Source organism: Hypoxylon trugodes (genome assembly GCF_022578975.1).
Source record: "Hypoxylon trugodes strain CBS 135444 unplaced genomic scaffold F4822scaffold_14, whole genome shotgun sequence".
Classification (NCBI taxonomy): Eukaryota; Fungi; Ascomycota; class Sordariomycetes; order Xylariales; family Hypoxylaceae; genus Hypoxylon; species Hypoxylon trugodes.
The window spans coordinates 30,081-49,863 of record NW_026250029.1 but is presented as its reverse complement, the minus strand read 5'-3'; the positions used below and the strand labels follow the sequence as shown (position 1 = coordinate 49,863).

Genomic DNA, 19,783 nt, shown 5'->3' with positions numbered 1-19,783 from the left:
AGAATATTAACAGTATCACGCAATCAAATTCATTCAACGGAAAAGCACAGCAAACGCTTATCGTGAGATTTTTAATCCAGCCACCTAGGCAGACGCGGGCCACAAAGTGAGACAATAACCCCCAAAGCCGACAGCTAGAAGAGCTCCAGGGCTATTCTCATTGGTAATTGGTTCCCTTGCAGCGTCATCGCGCGGAGTGTTAGGAGGGTGTGTCCCGAGACCACGCGAATTCTGGGGAGAAGAGGCTTGTGATCATAAGCTTCACCCTCCCAAAACTTCAACCCACCCTCTTTTTACAATCTATACGTTCGATTTTATTTTATCTAATTTCATTGTATTTCTCTTCGTTCATCGCGTCCTTTGGACCGACGACGGTCGATTGATATTACTCAACAAAATACCATCGATTGCCTACGTGTTACATCGAAGTACGTATACCGCTATTCTGCGGACGAATCCTACAGCGAGACCAAGATACGCGAGCGACGACCCTCCTATTTCCTTTGAATAAGATACATATCCTTTTTCTCGGCGTTGCTATGGTGTAAAACAATCAGATTGTTCTCGACGCTTTAATCCCCTGTGCCTAACAACGGCTCTCAAAGAACTAGAATAATACAAAACAAACACCATCCCCATCCGACCCCATCTTTTTCGCCAATATGCCGTTCGAACCACAGTTAGTCATGCATGGTCATGGTCAGTTCTTCGAATCCGCCGCCCGCGGCGGTGCCTTGTCCGGTGTCCATCCGGGACTATTCCAACCTCCCGTATCATCACCCGCTTCGCATTCATCGTATATGGGGAAATCTACAGGAAGTGGATACTCGAATAACTCGACCCCTATCCACAAAGTGAAAAGGAAACGGCACGGACCCAAAGGGGTAACACCACCTGGGGATTGGGCTATGGCCACGAGCGATGCCGGATTGAGTAACGACGGTGTCCGCACGGATAGGTCCGAGGGAGGTCAGTTAACGGGAGAAGGGGAGAAACAATATGTTCTGGCTGGCCAGATGGAAACTCCAAATGGGGTAGCTCCCAGGGACATCACAACTGCGATGGAGGATAGTATCTATTCTGATGTCGATTATAGACGCGCATTAGGTTCCAAACGCAATCGTTCTGATATGGATATGAACAATACGGCTCCGTCGCCGACTCGGTCACAACAAAATGGTTGGGGTTCATTTGCTATCAACACCATCGGCGGAGTTGTTGGTAAGGTATTTCAATTTTGCAAATCTGGTGTTTTTAGAGGTTTTTATGCTGGAGGAGGGAAAGGATATGATATAAGGACATCACAAAGACCACAATCGAGCTCAAGTGGTCAGGTTTGGTGCAATGAGCACGACATTCCCACACTTCCAGACCTCGGCCCTAGAATGACCCCGGGCGCATTTCCCCAGTCGGACCCGTCGCCAACCCCTTACGAGCGAGGAACGCCCGAGTCGACACCACCCCCAGCGGCAAAGCGACGACAGATTACGGATAAGGACGAACTTCGTATAAATTGGGTTATGGTTCAGGAACCAGCAGATTCCTTAAAGCCGAGGCCGCAGAGTATGGCATCCCAAGCATCGTTAGGCCGTACTACTCCACAGGGTTATCCATCAATTACTCGTCGACGTATTAATAGGCCTATCAGCCGTATCAACTCGCCGAGTCTCGGCCGACGTCAGTCTACTAGATTAAGTCACGCCGGTTCCTCCGTATCCCAACGCGAGTCAGCCAGTTTTGCTTCTCCTCGAGTTCAGTCCCCAGCCCTACCACCCACTCCTAGCAGAATCCCTATTCCGAGTCGACCGCAAACCCCGGACCGAACGTCGCCTGTCCGCCTTTCGCAACAACCTTCCTTCATTCCCAGCCCTAGCGTCCACCAGAAGCGCAGCCATCGGAGAAACCATAGTACGGCATCTGCCGCGTCTGGTAGAGTAAACCGGCGGGATTCGGTACAGGAATTTGAGGATAACAGCCCCCGACTAGATGCCGAGGCAAAGAATTTAGCTGCTATAAGGATACAAGAGGAGATGGAGACAGATATTAGAATGAACGATTTCAATGCGAGGTTAAGAGATATGATTCGACAAGGAAAGGAGGCTTTGGGGACTACGATTGAGGTCGAGTCCTATGGAAATAGTGGGGATGTGGATCCCTGGGAGGACGATTGAAGAACGAAAGATTTAAAGGGTGGGAGATAGGTCATGAGGTTTTGTTGTGATGATGAAGTGGCTATGTGCCTAACGACTTCGCTCGGGGCCTCAAAAGGGGGCGTTTTTAATGATATTTTAATGATGTTCATGGTATGTTTTGAAGGCTATGATTCAATAGGGGCTTGATACCAACTTCTGTTTTCTTTTACTTTTGTTTTGTTGGAACTACGGCGACTATGCCTACTTAGATACAGCTACAGCTAGCTAAACGAACCGCTTGACCATTCGGTTGGAAGCGGACTATTTGTATAAAAAATTAATTGTTACAACACGCAGTTTCCATGATTGATATCGCGAACTCTTCACATTTTATCCTCGCTGAAGCATTAACATCTACCTCAGGTTACATTGGGCTGCGTCTTCTAGATAAGAATCTGTAGTTGTGTTTTCCTACGTATCTAGCTACCGCGCTATATCCCTCATTGGTGGTACCTTGCAGATTTGGTTGTTAAAAGATCGTGGCAAGGCGAGTTAGTGGTGAGCTCAATCAATCGTCCCCCCTTTTCGCGAAAAGTGGGCCACAATGCGAAGACACATACTGCAAACGCAGCATATTAGTAGTACAGTACAAGTATTATGATTATATATAAGGCCAATTAAGCCTATAATAACTTCTATATAGAAATACCTCAAGAACCTAAGTGAAAATGCACTGTCTTCGATGACTAACAGCACTACGCCAATGCGAAAACCAATTACATACCTAAGCGGAGAAATAACGACCTCATAACATAGAGACCCACTTTCTCGCGACATATACTAGTATTTCAACTGTTTGCCCTGTAAAATCACATGATTTATACAGTGGAAGTTGCTTCCTTCCCCTTAGAGACCATTAGCTACTGTGTTGCTAGTGGGCACTAGTAATGGAATCATGAAGGGTGCTTTTGTATTTATACGCGGGAGCACTCGTCCTCTTACACCAGCTTCTCTTCTCTCTCACCTTTCAACCTTTTCATCTTCCCACCTTTTTGATAATCGTCTCTTCGCAAAAGCATATACGACTGCGAAGTAAAACCGGAAACACCACCCGCGCCGATGATATACGACTTGTAAATCGTCACGTATATACCCCAATACCAAGAGCCACCGCCGAAACCATCACCGAAAAAAAACTACGAAAACTCAGCTACCATGGGCCAATGCTTCAGCGTCGACGCAAAGCATCCCCGCGAAGAATACCAGGCGACCCGGGTCCGAGTATTACAACGCCAAGCACCCGAAGAGCAACTCCGTCATCCAGTTGGACGTTGCCATACGAATTGCCCCTATCACCTCCAGGGCTTAAACTGCCCTCTCCACGGAAGTCCCACCTGGCGCCACCACCATGACTGTGGCCATGTTCACGATTGTAACCGTGGACGCGGTCCCCGCAATATCGCTGCACGCCGAGAAACCGTAGTGCAGGTTGATACATATCATGAGGACTATGAGGAATCTCGTTCTTCTAGCGAGTCTGAGGAGTATAATCCTTACCGGAAATATCGATCGCAGTTGGATAAGGGGGGTTGGTACCGTCATTACGATTAAGCCGGCGCCATTTCTGGATGAGACGGGTGGTATATAAGGCGGAACGGGTGATATTGGGTCGGAGTTGGAGGAGGATGAAGTTTGGATCCCTACAGGATGCTGAAGACGGGGAGGCCGGGGTATTGGGAGATTGCTGAATACCTAGATCTCTTAGGCGGTAATAACCCGACATGGTTATCGGAAGATGGGATCAATCGTTTAGACGCAACATTTTGGTGATCTAAACCGACTTGGGTTCCGTCTTGAATATAGGAGTTTGCCGTGAAAAATACATGGCTAGTGGAGATGAGATGAGGGCGTATATCCACAACTAAACATCATTTTCATACTATTAATTATACTATAAAGACATCTTAAGGTTCTTGACGTAAAAAGGTCGTGGTGCGACTCTATCCATCTTGATTTGATACCAACGCTGACCAACTAAGCAGTGTAAGTGGTTGCGTAGCCATCAGCACCGTCGCACTGACAATCTATTATCTTCTAAACAAAGCGTCATTATATAAAAGTGACTCTAGCGCTACGACACGTTGAAGAACCCAGGTCGGAGCCCGTTTCGTCATGGTCGCGCGTGGCTGTGTAACCTAAGTTGCAGTAGACATAAATGGCCCTCTCGTCACTCAGTTGTTGGTAACGGCTGTCCAGGGGCGTTCATTCTAAATACAGTGTCATATCAAAATGCTCTAATGATTTGATTCGGTAGCCGATTAGGGTACCTAATCAATTGCCAAGCACTACCAATAGTCATGCGTGAATAACACTGTCGTGTGTCATACAAGAATAGGGGCTAATAGTCTTCATAGACCACTTCCCAACCACCCCTTTTATAATCTCCTGAAATATATACCTTCTAGAAGCACCATCTATAATACACCCAACTAATAGTTAAGCTACCGCACACTTATTGGAACTTCAATTTCTAATAATATTGTACACCAAAACACATACATGATACCAGCGATAACCAACAATAACGCGAGGATGGGGGCGTGCTTCAGCGGAAACAGAGGCGGGGGCCACCGAACAAGGAGCCGCGAATCCGACGACGAGCATCGTCGAACACACCATCGCCATCACCACGGACACGGCCACCAGCACGGATCTCATTACCACCATCGTCGGCGCCGCCACCATACTACTCAACGGGCTCAACCGGAGCAACACGAACTACGACGGGTTCATCTAGCACCACCTCGTGCAGATAGCCGTATATCTGATTCCTCGCGCATCCATACCATTCATAGCTCCGAAGCATGATTTGCGGCGCTGGTGGGTGAGGGTTCGTCCGTGGGGGGTATGGGGGTGGAAATATGATGGACTTTAGGAGGGTTGAGTATCGGTTTAATGTACGATCGGTTTTCGCTGCCTTCGGAATAAGCTCTTTCTTCGGTCGTGGTGTCGCCATGTGGATCTGGAAAGTCGGAGAGTTAGCCCTATTTATATTTATTTGATGCTAATAGGTAGTTACTATACTGATCTGCATATTCGGTAGCCGGAGCCAACGTGGTCGTTCGGTTACATGCACGGGGTACGTAAGGTCGCGACTTCAGGAGCAGGACAGAGTGTGACACAACTGCTATAGCTACCCGCACACTTGTGCCGCACCGCTATGCTGCGTAGCCTGGCTGAAGTTAAGCATGTACATAATGGTGACTATCTACTCTTCTTTATTTAACAAACTACTGTTATATTTCAGGAGCCAATGAGATCCTCAGAATTGTCCTGCAGTTCTCGACTTTTTTCTTTCGCGTTCTTTTCCACGATATTTTATAATAATATAACCAATATTAGAAGGTTATACAAAATGAGCTCTATTTAGTTATATTAATTATTAGTATTTTTATGTCGTGTTAATGAAGATTAATTGGCTAGTCAATTAGAGGATAGCTAGCTGTGGCGTATACCTTCTGCTGGGTACCTAATAATATGCAAATCCTGTGACAGAATCGGATAGAATATTTCTCGACGATTGGCGCACGATAAGGGTGGCAAATTTGTAGATATACACCACCGCTTCCCGTCATCTTGGCAGAGTTGATTCAAGGTGTTCAAGGACGATGCTGGTGGTGCATTAGGACATTGATGGATTTGCAACAGGAACAGGATAATATAAATTTACCTGATTCCCTTCGAGCGCAGCCTCTAGATATTAATTATATAACTGGATCTGAGGTTGCGTTTGATTTCCAAAGTTTTGCGGATATGTTAAGATACAATACAGAAGCACAGATTCGTTGTACCATCAACGGCAGAGAACAAAAAGTCATCGCCTATCTCCATATAATACCGAGACCTGAAAACCATATCTCCAACTATACAACTACCTTCAATTATACGGCGGATAACACAAATTCCCATCAGACGTGGGAGTACATTACCAGCCGCCTAGAGGATTGCAAGAATCATAAGACATGCCGTCGTCGGCTTGACAGCAGCCCACCGTCAAGGTTAATCGAAATAAGAAAAAATAAGGAAAATGAAGAAATACGGGACAACAATTTGCGTTTCCGTCTCATCACCTCTTTTGAAAATGACGCCCAAATCGAATACGTTACACTAAGCCACAGATGGTTTAGAGAAACGAAGAAGCATAGGAAACACAAGGAAACTAAGAAACCTAGGAAACTCAAGAAACTCAGGGCGGCAAGGAAAGCTAGGCAGGCCCAGAAGAGTAATGGGAATTTGAAACCCACAACGAAGAATGAACGAGAGTTCAAAGCCAAGATTCCTCAGACGTATATGCCACAGAAATTCAAGGATGCTGCCATGGCCACGCTGAAATTAGGGAAGCAGTATTTATGGATAGATTCATTGGTAAGGAGTCCATATCCCATCCATGGAGGCGTAAATGCGGATTAACCGTACTAGTGTATTCTTCAAGATTCCACTGAAGACTGGGATCGGGAAAGTGGCGTGATGGATTCGATCTACTGGAATGGATATTGCAACCTTGCTGCAACATCCGCGACTAAAAGATCAGAAGGTCTTTTCTCCAAACGATGTTTGTCGCAGCTATCTCCACTCTGGACTCAGTTAGAAGGTATGGGACCTGCAATAGTGTTCAGCAAATCCGCCCAAAATAACTTTTATGAACTTGACTACGAAATGCTTAATAGGAGGGGTTGGGTGTGTCAAGAGCGCCTGTTATCGACTCGAAATATTAGTTTTGGCAAAGAACTGGTGTTCTTTGAATGTGCCGAGGAATTCAGCAACGAGCTAGTTAATAGTGACGACTATTACTTTACTATTTGGGGTCATGGGTTTCGTCGCCGTGATACCGATTTGCCTCTGTGGTCTTTGGCTTCCCTGCGAAAGATTCAGCCAACATCACTTGACGATGTTCATAACTTTTGGGTCACTATATTGAGCTTCTATACTAGAACTCATACAACAAAGTCGAGCGACAGACTGGTCGCGCTTTCGGGAATCGCAGCATTCTGTCACTCAGTATTTGGCACAGAATACTTGGCTGGCTTGTGGAAATCAACCATTACTCGAGGACTACTTTGGTATTGCTTTGGCGCTGGGTTTAAATGCTCGCTAGATTGTCGTGCACCTTCTTGGTCGTGGGCCTCGGTGGGCACCTGTGTTGAATACAAGCAGTATGCGAACCACACCGGACTTATAAGTGGTGTGGAATCGTATGAAGAGCTAGTGGCGGAGAGCAATCCATTTGGAGCTGTGCAGAACGCACGGATCGAACTTACGGGATCGCTCTTTCCTGTATTTCACGTAGAATGCTCTTCATGCAAGCCCTTGCGGGCAGAAGAACGTTTGCGGCTTCTCAATCAAGCTAGTGGGAGTTCGGCAAGCGAGTGGGAAGGGCCCTAAAATATACGGTAGGTGATTATGAATATGATGTTTACATGGATTATAATGGCCTTAATCGTAGCAATACGGGTGACTCAAATCTTTTGAGGCAGGCGGAATGCTTCCTTCTTCCGATAGCGCGTGCGGTCCCGGGTTGGATGAAGGAGGAGTTAGTTCAATTGCTCATACTAGCGGCCGTGACCCCCGGTAGCAACATCTATCGGCGGATTGGGTACATGAAAATGGCGAAGCCCTGGCATACGATTACACCCAAGTTTGATTTCGTTCGAGTGAGCATTGATCCTGAGAAAAATTGGGCATAATATATGCTGTCCTATATGGAAAAGGCATAGGAGGACTGTAAGGTCCCTTCATATGATGGCTATAGGCTAGAAAAGCATAACATTATTTTGGTATAGAATATTATTGGTTGATTTTGCATGGGAGAGAGTTACTTCGACGTTAGTTGTATATTTTACCTAGGTATAAATGTTATCCCACACGAAAACGCTCATTGGAAAATTTCCTTTTTGGGAACCAAGCACCGGCGCTGCACACTCTGGCACTGGTGCTAAGCACCTCTGCACAGGCTGCACTTCGTGCCTGGCCATTATTGCCTGCGCTGCATGCGCCACACCCACTTTAAGCAAGGGACTTGAAAACGGACCAAGGGGAAGTTTGTCTTTTTTTGGCCTCTCGGGGGGGGGGAGGTAGATATGCTCGACTAGCAGCTACAGAGGCGTTTCTTCTACACATTTCTATTAATACGGTGTCTTTCCGCACTTTTCTCTAGAATCTCTCCTCTGGTCTCTACATTGTACTGTTTCCAAATCTATCTAGCTCTGCCTAAGTTTTTTGACTAAAACATATCTCATACATCATGAGTTCTCTCAAGTCATCTCGCCAGAGAGCCACAGATCCAAGCGATATCATTTCTCGTACAATATAGAATGGGCTCCCTGAGCGGTCGACAATCGACCCTCACCCTGTCCAGAGACAGCTGAAGGGAAGGAGCCAAAAGTCATACGATCATGACTTTCAGATATGGAATGCGTGAGTCAGTATCCTACACTTCGTGGTCCTGCAAGAGTAACAACTAAGAAAAACAAAAAGTTACCTAAAAAAATACCCAGGATCAGACCCAACAGATATGCAAACCATGAAGCATTTCGTCGAAGCGGTGTGGCGCGGAACGAAGGGTGTTCTTGACAAAGAGAATGGGATGGCGACTCCTAGTTCTATAAGGAACAAAATACGCCGATTTTACGGTGCGTGGGAACGGGAGAATCACACTACCCTTCCCGCTGAAGTTAAAGATTCTTTGGCCCCGGTAAGTTGACCAATTTGCTCTATACTGTAGACATTGTGTATACTAATGAACAAATAAGTTTATCAAAGGGGAGCTGAAGGACAAAGTTGGCGCCAAAAGCCATCAAGCGAGATACGACATTTCTAACAATAAAGAATTACGTTCACATGCAGGAACTTCTTTGGTTCTCTGATCACCATGAATACATACACGACGGATATCGTGTAGATAACTCTAATCTGCTGGACACCCATTGCTTTACTTCGGCTCGGTTACAAGAAGTTTGTCAAGCTACGTACAAGGTATGAATTCTAGAAACGAAGATAAAAGAATTCCCCAGTTTTAACTTTTACTTGTAGGACATTGTAAGGGCTTGTGGCCCAATGAGGCTGAAACTCAAGATACAGCCTTAAGTGAGCTGGTTGTGACGAACCTATGCCTCAAAGAGGTATAGCCGTTGCTGGATTGACTAATCCGGGGTGTCTTGATTTGAAGGTAACAGTATCAATAGTAGGCCAAGTGACTAAGTAAGTTCTGTTCGTGCGAGAGGCTTGGAGTCCTCTCACTATACTCGAAAGAATAGTCTTAGATTGATAACTAAAGAGCGATGGAAAAAGATACATAGGGAATGTCTGTGGTTATATAGTTGTTCCTCCTTCCTTTCCTTAGAGTCTGTCACCACTGTGATCTGGTTGATCTGGTCCCAGATCATCCAGATCACCTCAGGTCACGTGGACAAGAAGAATCGCATCCCCCCGTAGTTCCTCCGTGATTGATCTGGTGCCTCCTTTTTCGGTTTCTCAATTGTTGCCTGATGCTGTTGGTTCGTGACATGCAGTTCTTCCAACCTCTTGATCCCAAAATTAAGAGGTATTTTGATGAACTGGAACCCTGGAGTGATAAAGATGGCCTTAATTAAAAGCCAGCCTCAAATCTTGATTTAAATTTAAATAGCCTAATAAAGGCAATATCGAACATGCGGCACGACCATGTCTGCTGACTTATCGTGGCGGTGCGCGGGTCCACTTAACCTTCCGGGTTCTGCCTACCCTGGTCGCCTCCTGTGCTGTAAACGCCTGCCCTCGGTTTTGTAGCGGGGCCGGACGACCATTTTCTTTGAAACGGAGCTGTCGAGGACCTGGATTATTTATTCGTGCCGTTCCGGATAGCATCCTGGGCCTTCTTCGTTCATGCCTCTCTTCCCTTTATCATTATATTCTTCCTATGATTGGCTATGATCTTAGCTTTGCTGCTGACGATCTGTACCAAGAAGGAAGCTGATGTGATGAGCTAGTTGGTCATCTTTCGGTATAAATTCCTTTTCTTTGGTCTCAACCGGTACGATGTCTAAGCACACTATATACTATAAGACTTGGCTCTTCAGCTATAAAATGTTGGCTTCCTTCTTGACTTTTCATTTATCTATCTTACTGAAGCCGAGCTAGTTATATCCAAATCTTTATGCATTTGATGGGATAAGCATACCATCTCTACCATTGAGATATGGTGGTTCTTGATTCATTCCCGGCATCTATGCCGGCTTCCTCTTCTCAAGAGGCAAGGAAGAAGGCGGCTTTTACTCATTTTGAGGAATATTCATCGCGTCCGATCGATGATAAGCCTTTTGTCGCAGAAGACATGTTCAAGGAGTGTAATTGCCTATGGTATATATGGATATAGTGAGCCCTTTCTGTCTTCTCCCATGTCTTCTAACTAGGAACGCTCGCTCATTACGGAATGCAGATTCTGCGATGACCTAGGAATCGACAGCCAAAATGCCTGGTTGACTTTTATGAAGCATCCGGAGACGAGTGAAGCTCAAGCGCCTTTCCGAGCATTCTTACGTACCTATGCCGAAACGTCGATACAGAGGCGCCCCATCCTTGATTCTAGCGAATACGAATCAAGGAGGATGGTGAGCTCGGCCTTCAGCCTGACAGAGGTCTGGCGGAGGCTTGTTGCTTCGGGCGAGCATCACGTCATGAGGCTTCTAAGAAGAGACTGCCCTTGTCAAAATGGGGTTAAGGCAATATATTGAGTAGCTATAATCTTTTTACGATCTGCTTGCCGTATCTTCCTTCCCTCCATCTCTCAGGGAGAAGCTACTCTTCTTAATGCTGTTTGACAGTAGTACATGATGTTCAGTACAGCTTCCTTTCTTGGATACGAGACAGCCAAGAGCTGTGTTGGTGCCTTATGTATATTACAGCGCTTACAGCGCTTCCTTTTGAGCCTATCATCTCTCATCCATACATGTGTTGGTGATGGCTTCCTATCAGGATGATACAGGTGTCATAACAGCCCTTCCCAAGCAGAAACCTGGCGATTACGATGGATCAGCAAGGATGAGAGTAGCAGAGAAGGCCCGGCATATCGTATCGTCGAAGTACGCAATCCACTTATCTCCTTTGTCATTCCCATCCAACCCCCCAGCTAATCTTCCTTTTCCTGGTAGTGGGTGTTCGTCGAGTTAGCTCCTGAGATCGAGCCGGAGACCGTCCCAACCTATGAGAAAACCGAAATGACAAGCACCGATGTCGATGTGGCTCTCCATACCCTATGGTCACGTTCCAATGACATACCCTGTAAGCCTATGACGAGGGTGTCGTTTCATGCCATGGTCCTCTTGGCTGCTATCGGAGGCTTCCGGCCTGGTACGCTGATGAACTTGACCTCTTCGCAATTTCAGGTTGCCGTTTTACATCATCCAGAGAATCCGGGGAGAACGAAGATTATTGTTATAATTGGTATCAGGAGGAACAAGATCAAGGAAACATCCAAGACGAGTTGCTTGCGTGCCGGCGGTTGGTATATTACGTTATTTACCTAGTCCTATCTCTCGTTGTATAGTAAGTTATATGTGTCATTGATGATGTGTCTAGGGTTAGTTTTTCCATCATGTTGTTATTAATTGGTTTATTCTGCCTGGTAAGTCTAGTTCTTGTCTGTGCCATTTAGGAGAATGTCTTCGATCTTAGCTTTGCAACGATTAACGAGATATTCGACCGGCCTAACTTGGAGTCCGTTAATTTCATCCCTTTGAAATGGAAGCAGAAATTTCACGGCCAGCCTATATTTCCTATGACGTATAAATCGTTCAATAAAGTATGGCATCGAACGCTCTTGGTTGCCGCAGCCACTCGCGACTTTATAGTCTCCGTGTTGGTTGGAGCTAGATTTGATGGTATGTTTCCCAAATTCCTTCCTATTTTTCTGCCCCCGCTCTACTTTCCATAGTTGGACAAGCCACGATGGGCATTATTAACTCAGGTTACTTCATTACTTTAGGGGCCCTATCTTCTGCTTTACAAAACCACATCCTGTTCCACACTACGAGCGTCTTCGAGTCGAGCTATCAGTCACATCGCGTCCGCGCTGATCTTATGTCCTTGGCATTTGGAAATGAGGCAGGACGAAATGAACAGCTTTTTGCTATACTCTGAGATATATCGATGAGTAAGGATGCAAATGCCCCTGTCGACATCACCGTGGAGGAGTGTCGCGAGTTTGAATGACGGAAAGACGTAGCAATGCTCCGCCACTACATCAACACTTCTTCTGACAGCAAAGAGAGGACCCGATTGCGTTCAAAGATAAATAATCTATTAAGGACGCTATCGCAGCTACAATTAGAAAAGAACAGAGCTAAATATTTCGAACGCGTCGATCATCTCCGAGCGGCAGCTCAACCCTCTCTCTTATTCTAACTATTACTATCTAAGCTTTTAAAGAGTCTTATCGAGTGTAAAGTCCTAGACTGCGATGTACACTCGCGTCTTTATATTTACACATTCCTAGGCTATTTGACAAATATACCTATTATGACTCATGGCAAGGGCGAAGTGGAAAAAGATAAGGAAAAGAAGAAAATAGGATATCAAATTACCAGCAATTCTCAGCAAATGCAAATTCGTTATCTTCTATATGGAATACCATACTACTCTCAGAACATCTTAACTAAATATTATAAGGTAAGACATACTAAGGCAACAACATTCAATTAGCCATTTCCATATCCCAAATATCTATGTCTAGAAAAGGGGGAGTTTATTGTTAAAAATCCTTACCACTGAAGTAAATCACGCAGAGAGAATCCATGGGAAGATATATATACTCAATTAGAACCCCTAATTGACATTGTCCTAGTTATTCTATATGATCTATAGCTCAAAATTGGTTACCAATGCCAAGCTTATCAGCCATATGAATTGTTACATTTAGTTGGACAAACAAGACTAGCCAATGTCATGCCGAGAATGTGCCCAGTTTATATCAATATATATGCCATTATGAAACGTATAGGAATGGCTTAAATATTATAAAACTTATTATATATCCTCGGCACTATTTTATATATTATATGGATATATATGTTCCACTCTTAATAGTCTTATATGTTATACTAATTTGGTGTATAGCATTGAATTTCAAATATTATTTCCCTTGCCTACTTACCAACAAGCAGAAAATTCGGAACCCAGAATAGTCAATGGGTTTGTCTCCTGGTATGTCCATTTAGTAATGGTCCATAGTGGATGAGGGTACATAGATATGGACTAAGATGTTATATTTAAGAATATACTAAACCATGAAATTGGCTGTCTCTCCCTTACCTAACTCTCCCAACGCAAATGGATTGTTACCTATAATGAATGATATGTTTTTGCCTCTTTATCAGCTGGCCTGCAATATCCTAGTAGATCTGATTGATCCATCCCTTCGGAATGATCAGCTTCTCCCGGAACCGATGGAAGGCATCATTGCAACTTTGGCTAGTCTGCTTAGCCCGACGAGCCAGAACATGCCAGTAACGATAGCAACCTAAGCTATGCGATTGACTGCATTCTTGAGAGATTGGGAAGGAACTTATTCCTTATTAAGTGGTCAGATGATGGTAGTTGTTGGTGGGTGCCTCGAGAGAACGTCTTGGACGACGAGCTTTTTCAAAGGTTTGAGGTGGAGTTTAAAGGATTCCACTTGGGTGTGAGGGTTCTAGGTACCTGTAGACGGAATGGAGGGATAGAGTATCGTGTAAGATGGATGGGCCGTCCAGACAGCGAGGACATGTGGGTTCCGGAGCGGCAGATGAGCCCCAATCTCATCAAAGAGCATAAGCCACGTACGAAAAAGGCAAAGAAAAGAAAGGCACGTTATTAAAGGCAGGGATGCTGTGGTAAAGTGTATATAATAGCTTGGTGTGATATCTTATATTTGTCGGTAAGCTCCTTAAAAAAATTAGGAGGATTTCTACTTACAAAGCCATCTAGTCCTTGGTCAAAACTTGTCATAATCCCTTACCTATCTTGGCTTGTAAGCAAGCATCTAAGTTCGCTTTGCTTCTTAATGTAGAAGGATGCTCTTTGCCTAGCATCCGCTCCCTCAGCTCCAGTGTCTGACGATGTATTTGCTCTGCCTCTTCGTACTTCCCTTGATTTTGAAGGACTCTTGCGAGGTTATTCATGCTGCCAAGTATGTCAGGATGCTCTCTGCCCAGTATCCGCTCCCTCAGCTCCAGTGTCTGTCGATGTATCTGTTCTGCTTCTTTGTATTTCCCCTGGCTATCAAGAACATTTGCGAGATTATTCATGCTGGCAAGTATGTCGGGATGCTTTCTGCCCAGTATCAGCTCCATCAGTTCCAGTGTCTGACGATATATTTGCTCTGCCTCTTTGTATTTCCCTTGGTTATTAAGAATAATTGCAAGGTTATTCATACTGGCAAATGTGGAGGGATGCTCTCTACCCAGCATCCGCTCCTTTAATTCCAATGTCTGACGATGTATTTGTTCTGTTTCTTTGTATTTCCTTTGGTTATTAAGAATAACTGCAAGGTTATTCATGCTGGCAAGTGTGTCGGGATGCTCTTTGCCTAGTATCCGTTTCCTTAGCTCCAATGTCTGACGATATATTTGCTCTGCCTCTTCGCATTTCCCTTGATCTTGAAAGACTCCTGCGAGATTATTCATGCTACTAAATATGTCGGGATGCTCTCTGCCCAGTATCCGCTCCATCAGTTCCAGTGTCTGACGATATATTTGTTCTGCCTCTTTGTATTTCCCCTGATTTTGAACGACTCTTGCGAGGTTATTCATGCTGGCAAGTGTGTCGGGATGCTCTCTGCCCAGTATCCGCTCCTTTAGTTCCAATGTTTGATAATGTATTTGCTCTGCCTCTTTGTATTTCCCTTGGTTATTAAGAACAACTGCGAGGTTATTCATGCTGGCAAGTGTGTCGGGATGCTCTCTGCCTAGTATCCGTTTCCTCAGTTCCAGTGTCTGACGATATATTTGCTCTGCCTCTTTATATTTCCCTTGGTTATTAAGAATAATTGCAAGGTTATTCATACTGCCAAGTATGTCGGGATGCTCTCTGCCCAGTATCCGCTCCGTCAGTTCCAGTGTCTGACGATATATTTGCTCTGCCTCTTCGTACTTCCCTTGATCTTGAAAGACTCCTGCGAGGTTATTCATGTTGGCAAATGTGTCGGGATGTTCTTTGCCTAGTATCCGTTTCCTCAGCTCCAATGTCTGACGATGTATTTGCTCTGCCTCTTCGTACTTCCCTTGATCTTGAAAGACTCCTGCGAGGTTATTCATGTTGGCAAATGTGTCGGGATGTTCTTTGCCTAGTATCCGTTTCCTCAGCTCCAATGTCTGACGATGTATTTGCTCTGCCTCTTCGTACTTCCCCTGATTTCGAAGGACTCCTGCGAGGTTATTCATGCTGCCAAGTGTAGAGGGATGCTCTTTGCCTAGCACCCGCTCCATCAGCTCCAGTGTCTGACGATGCATTTGCTCTGCCTCTTTGTATTTCCCCTGGCTATTAAGAACAAGTGCGAGGTTATTCATGCTAACAAGTGTGTCGGGATGCTCTCTGCCCAGTATCTGCTCCCTCAGTTCCAGTGTTTGACGATGTATTTGTTTTGTCTCTTCATATTTCCCCTGGCTATCAAGAACAAGTGCGAGGTTATTCATGCTGTCAAGTGTGTCGGGATGCTCTCTGCCCAGCATCCGCTCCCTCAGCTCCAGTGTCTGACGATGTATCTGCTCTGCCTCTTCATATTTCCCCTGGCTATCAAGAACAAGTGCGAGGTTATTCATGCTGTCAAGTGTGTCGGGATGCTCTCTGCCCAGTATCCGCTCCGTCAGCTCCAATGTCTGACGATGTATTTGTTTTGTCTCTTCGTACTTCCCTTGATTTCGAAGGACTCCTGCGAGGTTATTCATGCTGCCAAGTGTGTCGGGATGCTCTCTGCCCAGTATCCGTTCCCTCAGCTCCAGTGTCTGACGATGCATTTGCTCTGCCTCTTTGTATTTCCCCTGGCTATCAAGAACAAGTGCGAGGTTATTCATGCTGGCAAGTGTGGAGGGATGCTCTCTGCCCAGCATCCGCTCCCTCAGCTCCAGTGTCTGCCGGTACATCTGTTCTGCCTCGTTGTACTTTCCAAGCATGGAATAACTCCCCGCGATATTAAAAAGTAGATCAGTCTTTTTATCAGCAAACTTATTTCGAAGATATAATACCAACTGTCCGTGTGGGAGGTATCTCATCCAAATACTCCGGTTCTCGTGCATAGGAAATGGATACTTGTCGGTAAGGTGCTGAATTGCATCTATCGCCCATTTTTGCCACTCTCCATTTGTCTGCAGCCAATTGCGCATGGCTAGCCGAACGAGTCGATGGATATCAAACGAGTCGGGTTCTTTACGTTCTATAACAAAAGCGTATCCTTTCAGTATCCCTATCGCTTCATCGGATTCTAGCTCGTCCTCTCCTGGAGGGAGTAACGATGTTGGCACATCCTTCTCTGCGAGATAACATATAAATCTTAGATATCGTGTAGCGAGTGGATAATCTCGGGAAATATGGTTAAACGAGATCAACCAGGTTGTAGCTATTGGGTTATTTATGTTCTTATATCGATTACGGTCTTCGAAGTCCTGGCTGAGAAGCTTAACCATGGTTTTATCGCTTGACTGGCAATGCTGAAGATATTTCGAAGTTAACATGCCCGTCTTAGCCATGTAAGCTGATGCTTGCTTGATAGCCAGGGGAAGATTGGCGAGAAATCCCAACAGGTGTGTTATGCTCTCTGCGTCGCGTATCTGATCTTCCTTTAACCCGGCTCGTAGCAGATTCGTTGCTTCGTCATTGTTCATCTTAGTTACATTCATAATATCCTGTTGTGGGATGTCGAGCCTAACTGCAGCCTCGTGATTCCGCGTTGTGAAAAGGATGGAGCCGTTCCGATTGAATGGGAGATAGTCTGAAAGTGTCGCATCGGCAAATAACTTGAGATCATCGGCGTTATCGATGACCAAGAGCCAGCTGCCGGCGCTCTCGTGGCTAAGGGCAACCCTAACGAGCATCTTCACATCTGCCTTGTCATCTTCAATTCCTTTTACCCCAAGCTGGCGACCAATGTCACGATAGGCATTTTCAAAACTGGTGGCATCGACGGCAGGAACCCAGAAGACGGAGCAGTCGGGATGTTTGTGACGGACGCGATAGGCGGCCTCGAGGGCGATCTGGGTCTTGCCGATGCCTCCGAGGCCCTCAAGGGCGGTCCGCTGGCAGTCGTCCTGGATCGTGCTCGGGGGGATTCTGCTAAGGAGCTGTTGTAGGATGGATTCGCGTCCAACGAAGTTCTCGTTACGTCCGAATGGAACCATAAAGTGAGTCTCCTTTGTATCTGCGCCACTGTGAGAATGCGATGTTCTAAAAACCAACAGAAGTAAAACAATATTACCTTTCACTCGGCGTTTTAGGGTGTTTGGTGCCTCTTCCAGTATGGACTGGATGGCTTCTTTGACTTGTATGAAATCAGGGCAGTCCTTTCCCTCGAACTTGTTCATCATTACGTGAGCTTTGCCGAGACCCCGACGATGAAACCCATGGAGACAGGCCGAAGACTCCGTGACGAGCTGCAGATATTAGAATATACATTCCGTAGTGCGGTGGCTTGTAATCTTACTATCGATCCGTGTGACAACGTATCTAAAATCCGTGTTGGAAGGATCTTTTTTGCGATTTTGGTTTTCTTTGTTTCGAAGAAACACCAGATAGGCAATCGGATGGCATTGTCGTTAGCGATTTCGGCAAACTTCTGGACTCGCTCGCGAACGAAAGCATGGCGCTCCTCAAGATCCTTGATCAATTGACCCGACGCCTCTTTACCCATAATTCCCTTTATGACTACGAGCCACGATGCGGGACGAGCTGCGTCTGTTCCGGAGAATGGAGTGGCTAAGAAGACGATGCCGATGGTGGACTGAAGTATTTGGCGGTATTTGCTGCCCTCCTGGGCGGCCCGACAGATGGCCTACCGAGATTAGCTGGGGCCTTGTGTATCCGCAACATAGCATACCTCAGCTAGGACAAGTCCGCCAAAACAAGATGCGATGAAGATGATCGATCGACCCGAAGTACTATGTTCTACCGCTATAAGGCTGAGGAGATTGTCGGCGTGGCTCAGTAACGTTTGGACGGGCGCATTGTCGAAAACTTTCGCATCCCAGTCGTACGTGTAAATCCTGGCATCTGGGACGGCAGCCGGTAGCATATCGCTATCCTGCAGCCAGTTCACAATGCGGCTTCCGTCTTTCGTATCGAAAACCCATGTTCGCGGCGACTCGGTATCTAGGCCGTGGATTGCGATGATGCTGCCATAATAATCGCGGTTAGCGGGACTCGTCTTCGGTGGTGGGGAACGTACTCGACAGTGGTATTATCGGGAACGTCTTCGGCGGGGACAATCTTCCTAAGTCCTGAACGTGATCGTGTTTCTGTACCAGATGGCGATGGTGATCATCAGTGCGTTGCTAGCGTTAACGGGTGAATATGGGGCATACCATTGGGCCCCATTATGGGCGATTGCCACAGGTGCCGGTGTAGGGTGCGTATCGTGCCGATACACTAACAAGTTACGACGAAAGTGGGATGGGTTTAAAGAAGACTAGGAAGCTAAAATCGTGGGGCAAACTAGTAAACAAGCCTAGATAGTTCATTATATATCCAGCAACATAATGAATTTTACTGACACAGATCTAGGCTACGATTTAGCGCTTATCCGAAGCTATTACTAGCTAATTGGTTGATTGGGTATTGGCTAGCCTTGGAACACACATTGCAGCCAAAGAGGGGTAAAGACTACGATATAGGAAGATGTATAGGTACGTATCAGGAATCCTTTTTTCTTAAATTATCTTGCTTGAAAATGATATTTATTATAATTACTGAAGTAATTAATAAGATTAATAAACACTTATTAGGTAATTGATTATATTTGAATGTGAATCAGTAGATAAACGAGTAGTTTAAAGTCTTCCTGGATTATATTTAATATTGCGGAATCGTTTCTTTTTATACGCCATTGTCACCACGCAATTATATACAAAGATGGAACAAAACCAGAAGACGATCAGACCAGCCGCGGCGAAAGGACCTACGATGGAGAATGGAGGTACCTGCGCGTTGACTTAGTTCCACGTACGAATGCCACGCGGTGGACGGGACGACGTACCTGGATGCTTGGTGGCTCCATTCCAAGTTCCCCCCCCATCGATACGAGACCACGAAAAGCAGAAGCAACTTGTTGTGTTGTTTTTCCATCGTTGGCGACATGTTTGTACCTGTTATGACACTTGTATCATCCTGATAGGAAGCCATTACTAACATATGTATGGATGAAAGATGATAGGCTTAAAGGAAGCGTTGTAGGTGCTGTAATATATATAAGGCACCAACACAGCTCTTAGCAATCTCGTATCCAAGAAAGGAAGCTGTACTGAATATCATGTACTACTGTCAACAGCATAAAGAAGAGTAGCTTCTCCCTGAGAGATTGAGGGGAGGATACGGCACGCAGATCGTAAAAAGATTATAGTTACTCAATATATTTCCTTAACCCCATTTTGACAGTA

The 19,783-nt window shown here is 45.5% G+C and overlaps 6 protein-coding genes across 6 annotated transcripts; 5 read left to right on the top strand and 1 right to left on the bottom strand.

The window, feature by feature from the left end:
• Window positions 1–314: 314 nt before the first annotated feature.
• On the top strand, window positions 315–2,511 carry F4822DRAFT_101137 (uncharacterized protein). The gene has a single exon (XM_051452311.1). It carries the CDS (start codon window positions 663–665, stop codon window positions 2,169–2,171), a length of 1,509 nt encoding a protein of 502 aa, XP_051308395.1. The 5' UTR covers window positions 315–662; the 3' UTR covers window positions 2,172–2,511.
• Window positions 2,512–5,720: 3,209 nt separating this feature from the next.
• F4822DRAFT_423044 (heterokaryon incompatibility protein-domain-containing protein) lies at window positions 5,721–8,259 on the top strand. The gene is made up of 2 exons (XM_051459936.1): window positions 5,721–6,557; window positions 6,612–8,259. Exons 1-2 carry the CDS (start codon window positions 5,826–5,828, stop codon window positions 7,572–7,574), a joined length of 1,695 nt encoding a protein of 564 aa, XP_051308394.1. The 5' UTR covers window positions 5,721–5,825; the 3' UTR covers window positions 7,575–8,259.
• Window positions 8,260–8,712: 453 nt separating this feature from the next.
• On the top strand, window positions 8,713–9,165 carry F4822DRAFT_440929 (uncharacterized protein; the record flags this gene model as incomplete). The annotated part of the gene is made up of 2 exons (XM_051462808.1): window positions 8,713–8,883; window positions 8,942–9,165. The coding sequence occupies 2 exons, from the start codon at window positions 8,713–8,715 to the stop codon at window positions 9,053–9,055; spliced, it is 285 nt and encodes a 94-aa protein (XP_051308393.1). The 3' UTR covers window positions 9,056–9,165.
• Window positions 9,166–11,126: 1,961 nt separating this feature from the next.
• On the top strand, window positions 11,127–12,305 carry F4822DRAFT_435293 (uncharacterized protein; the record flags this gene model as incomplete). Its single annotated transcript, XM_051462148.1, has 3 exons — window positions 11,127–11,237; window positions 11,318–11,666; window positions 12,151–12,305. 3 exons carry the CDS (start codon window positions 11,127–11,129, stop codon window positions 12,303–12,305), a joined length of 615 nt encoding a protein of 204 aa, XP_051308392.1.
• Window positions 12,306–13,479: 1,174 nt separating this feature from the next.
• Window positions 13,480–14,315, top strand: F4822DRAFT_423040 (uncharacterized protein). Its single transcript, XM_051459935.1, has 2 exons — window positions 13,480–14,066; window positions 14,118–14,315. The coding sequence occupies exon 1, from the start codon at window positions 13,520–13,522 to the stop codon at window positions 13,685–13,687; it is 168 nt and encodes a 55-aa protein (XP_051308391.1). The 5' UTR covers window positions 13,480–13,519; the 3' UTR covers window positions 13,688–14,066; window positions 14,118–14,315.
• On the bottom strand, window positions 14,056–18,539 carry F4822DRAFT_100890 (uncharacterized protein). Its single transcript, XM_051452310.1, has 4 exons — window positions 18,229–18,539; window positions 17,836–18,183; window positions 17,611–17,785; window positions 14,056–17,553 (listed from the first exon to the last, which is right to left on the bottom strand). Exons 1-4 carry the CDS (start codon window positions 18,421–18,423, stop codon window positions 14,147–14,149), a joined length of 4,125 nt encoding a protein of 1,374 aa, XP_051308390.1. The 5' UTR covers window positions 18,424–18,539; the 3' UTR covers window positions 14,056–14,146.
• Between the last annotated feature and the right edge of the window lie 1,244 nt (window positions 18,540–19,783).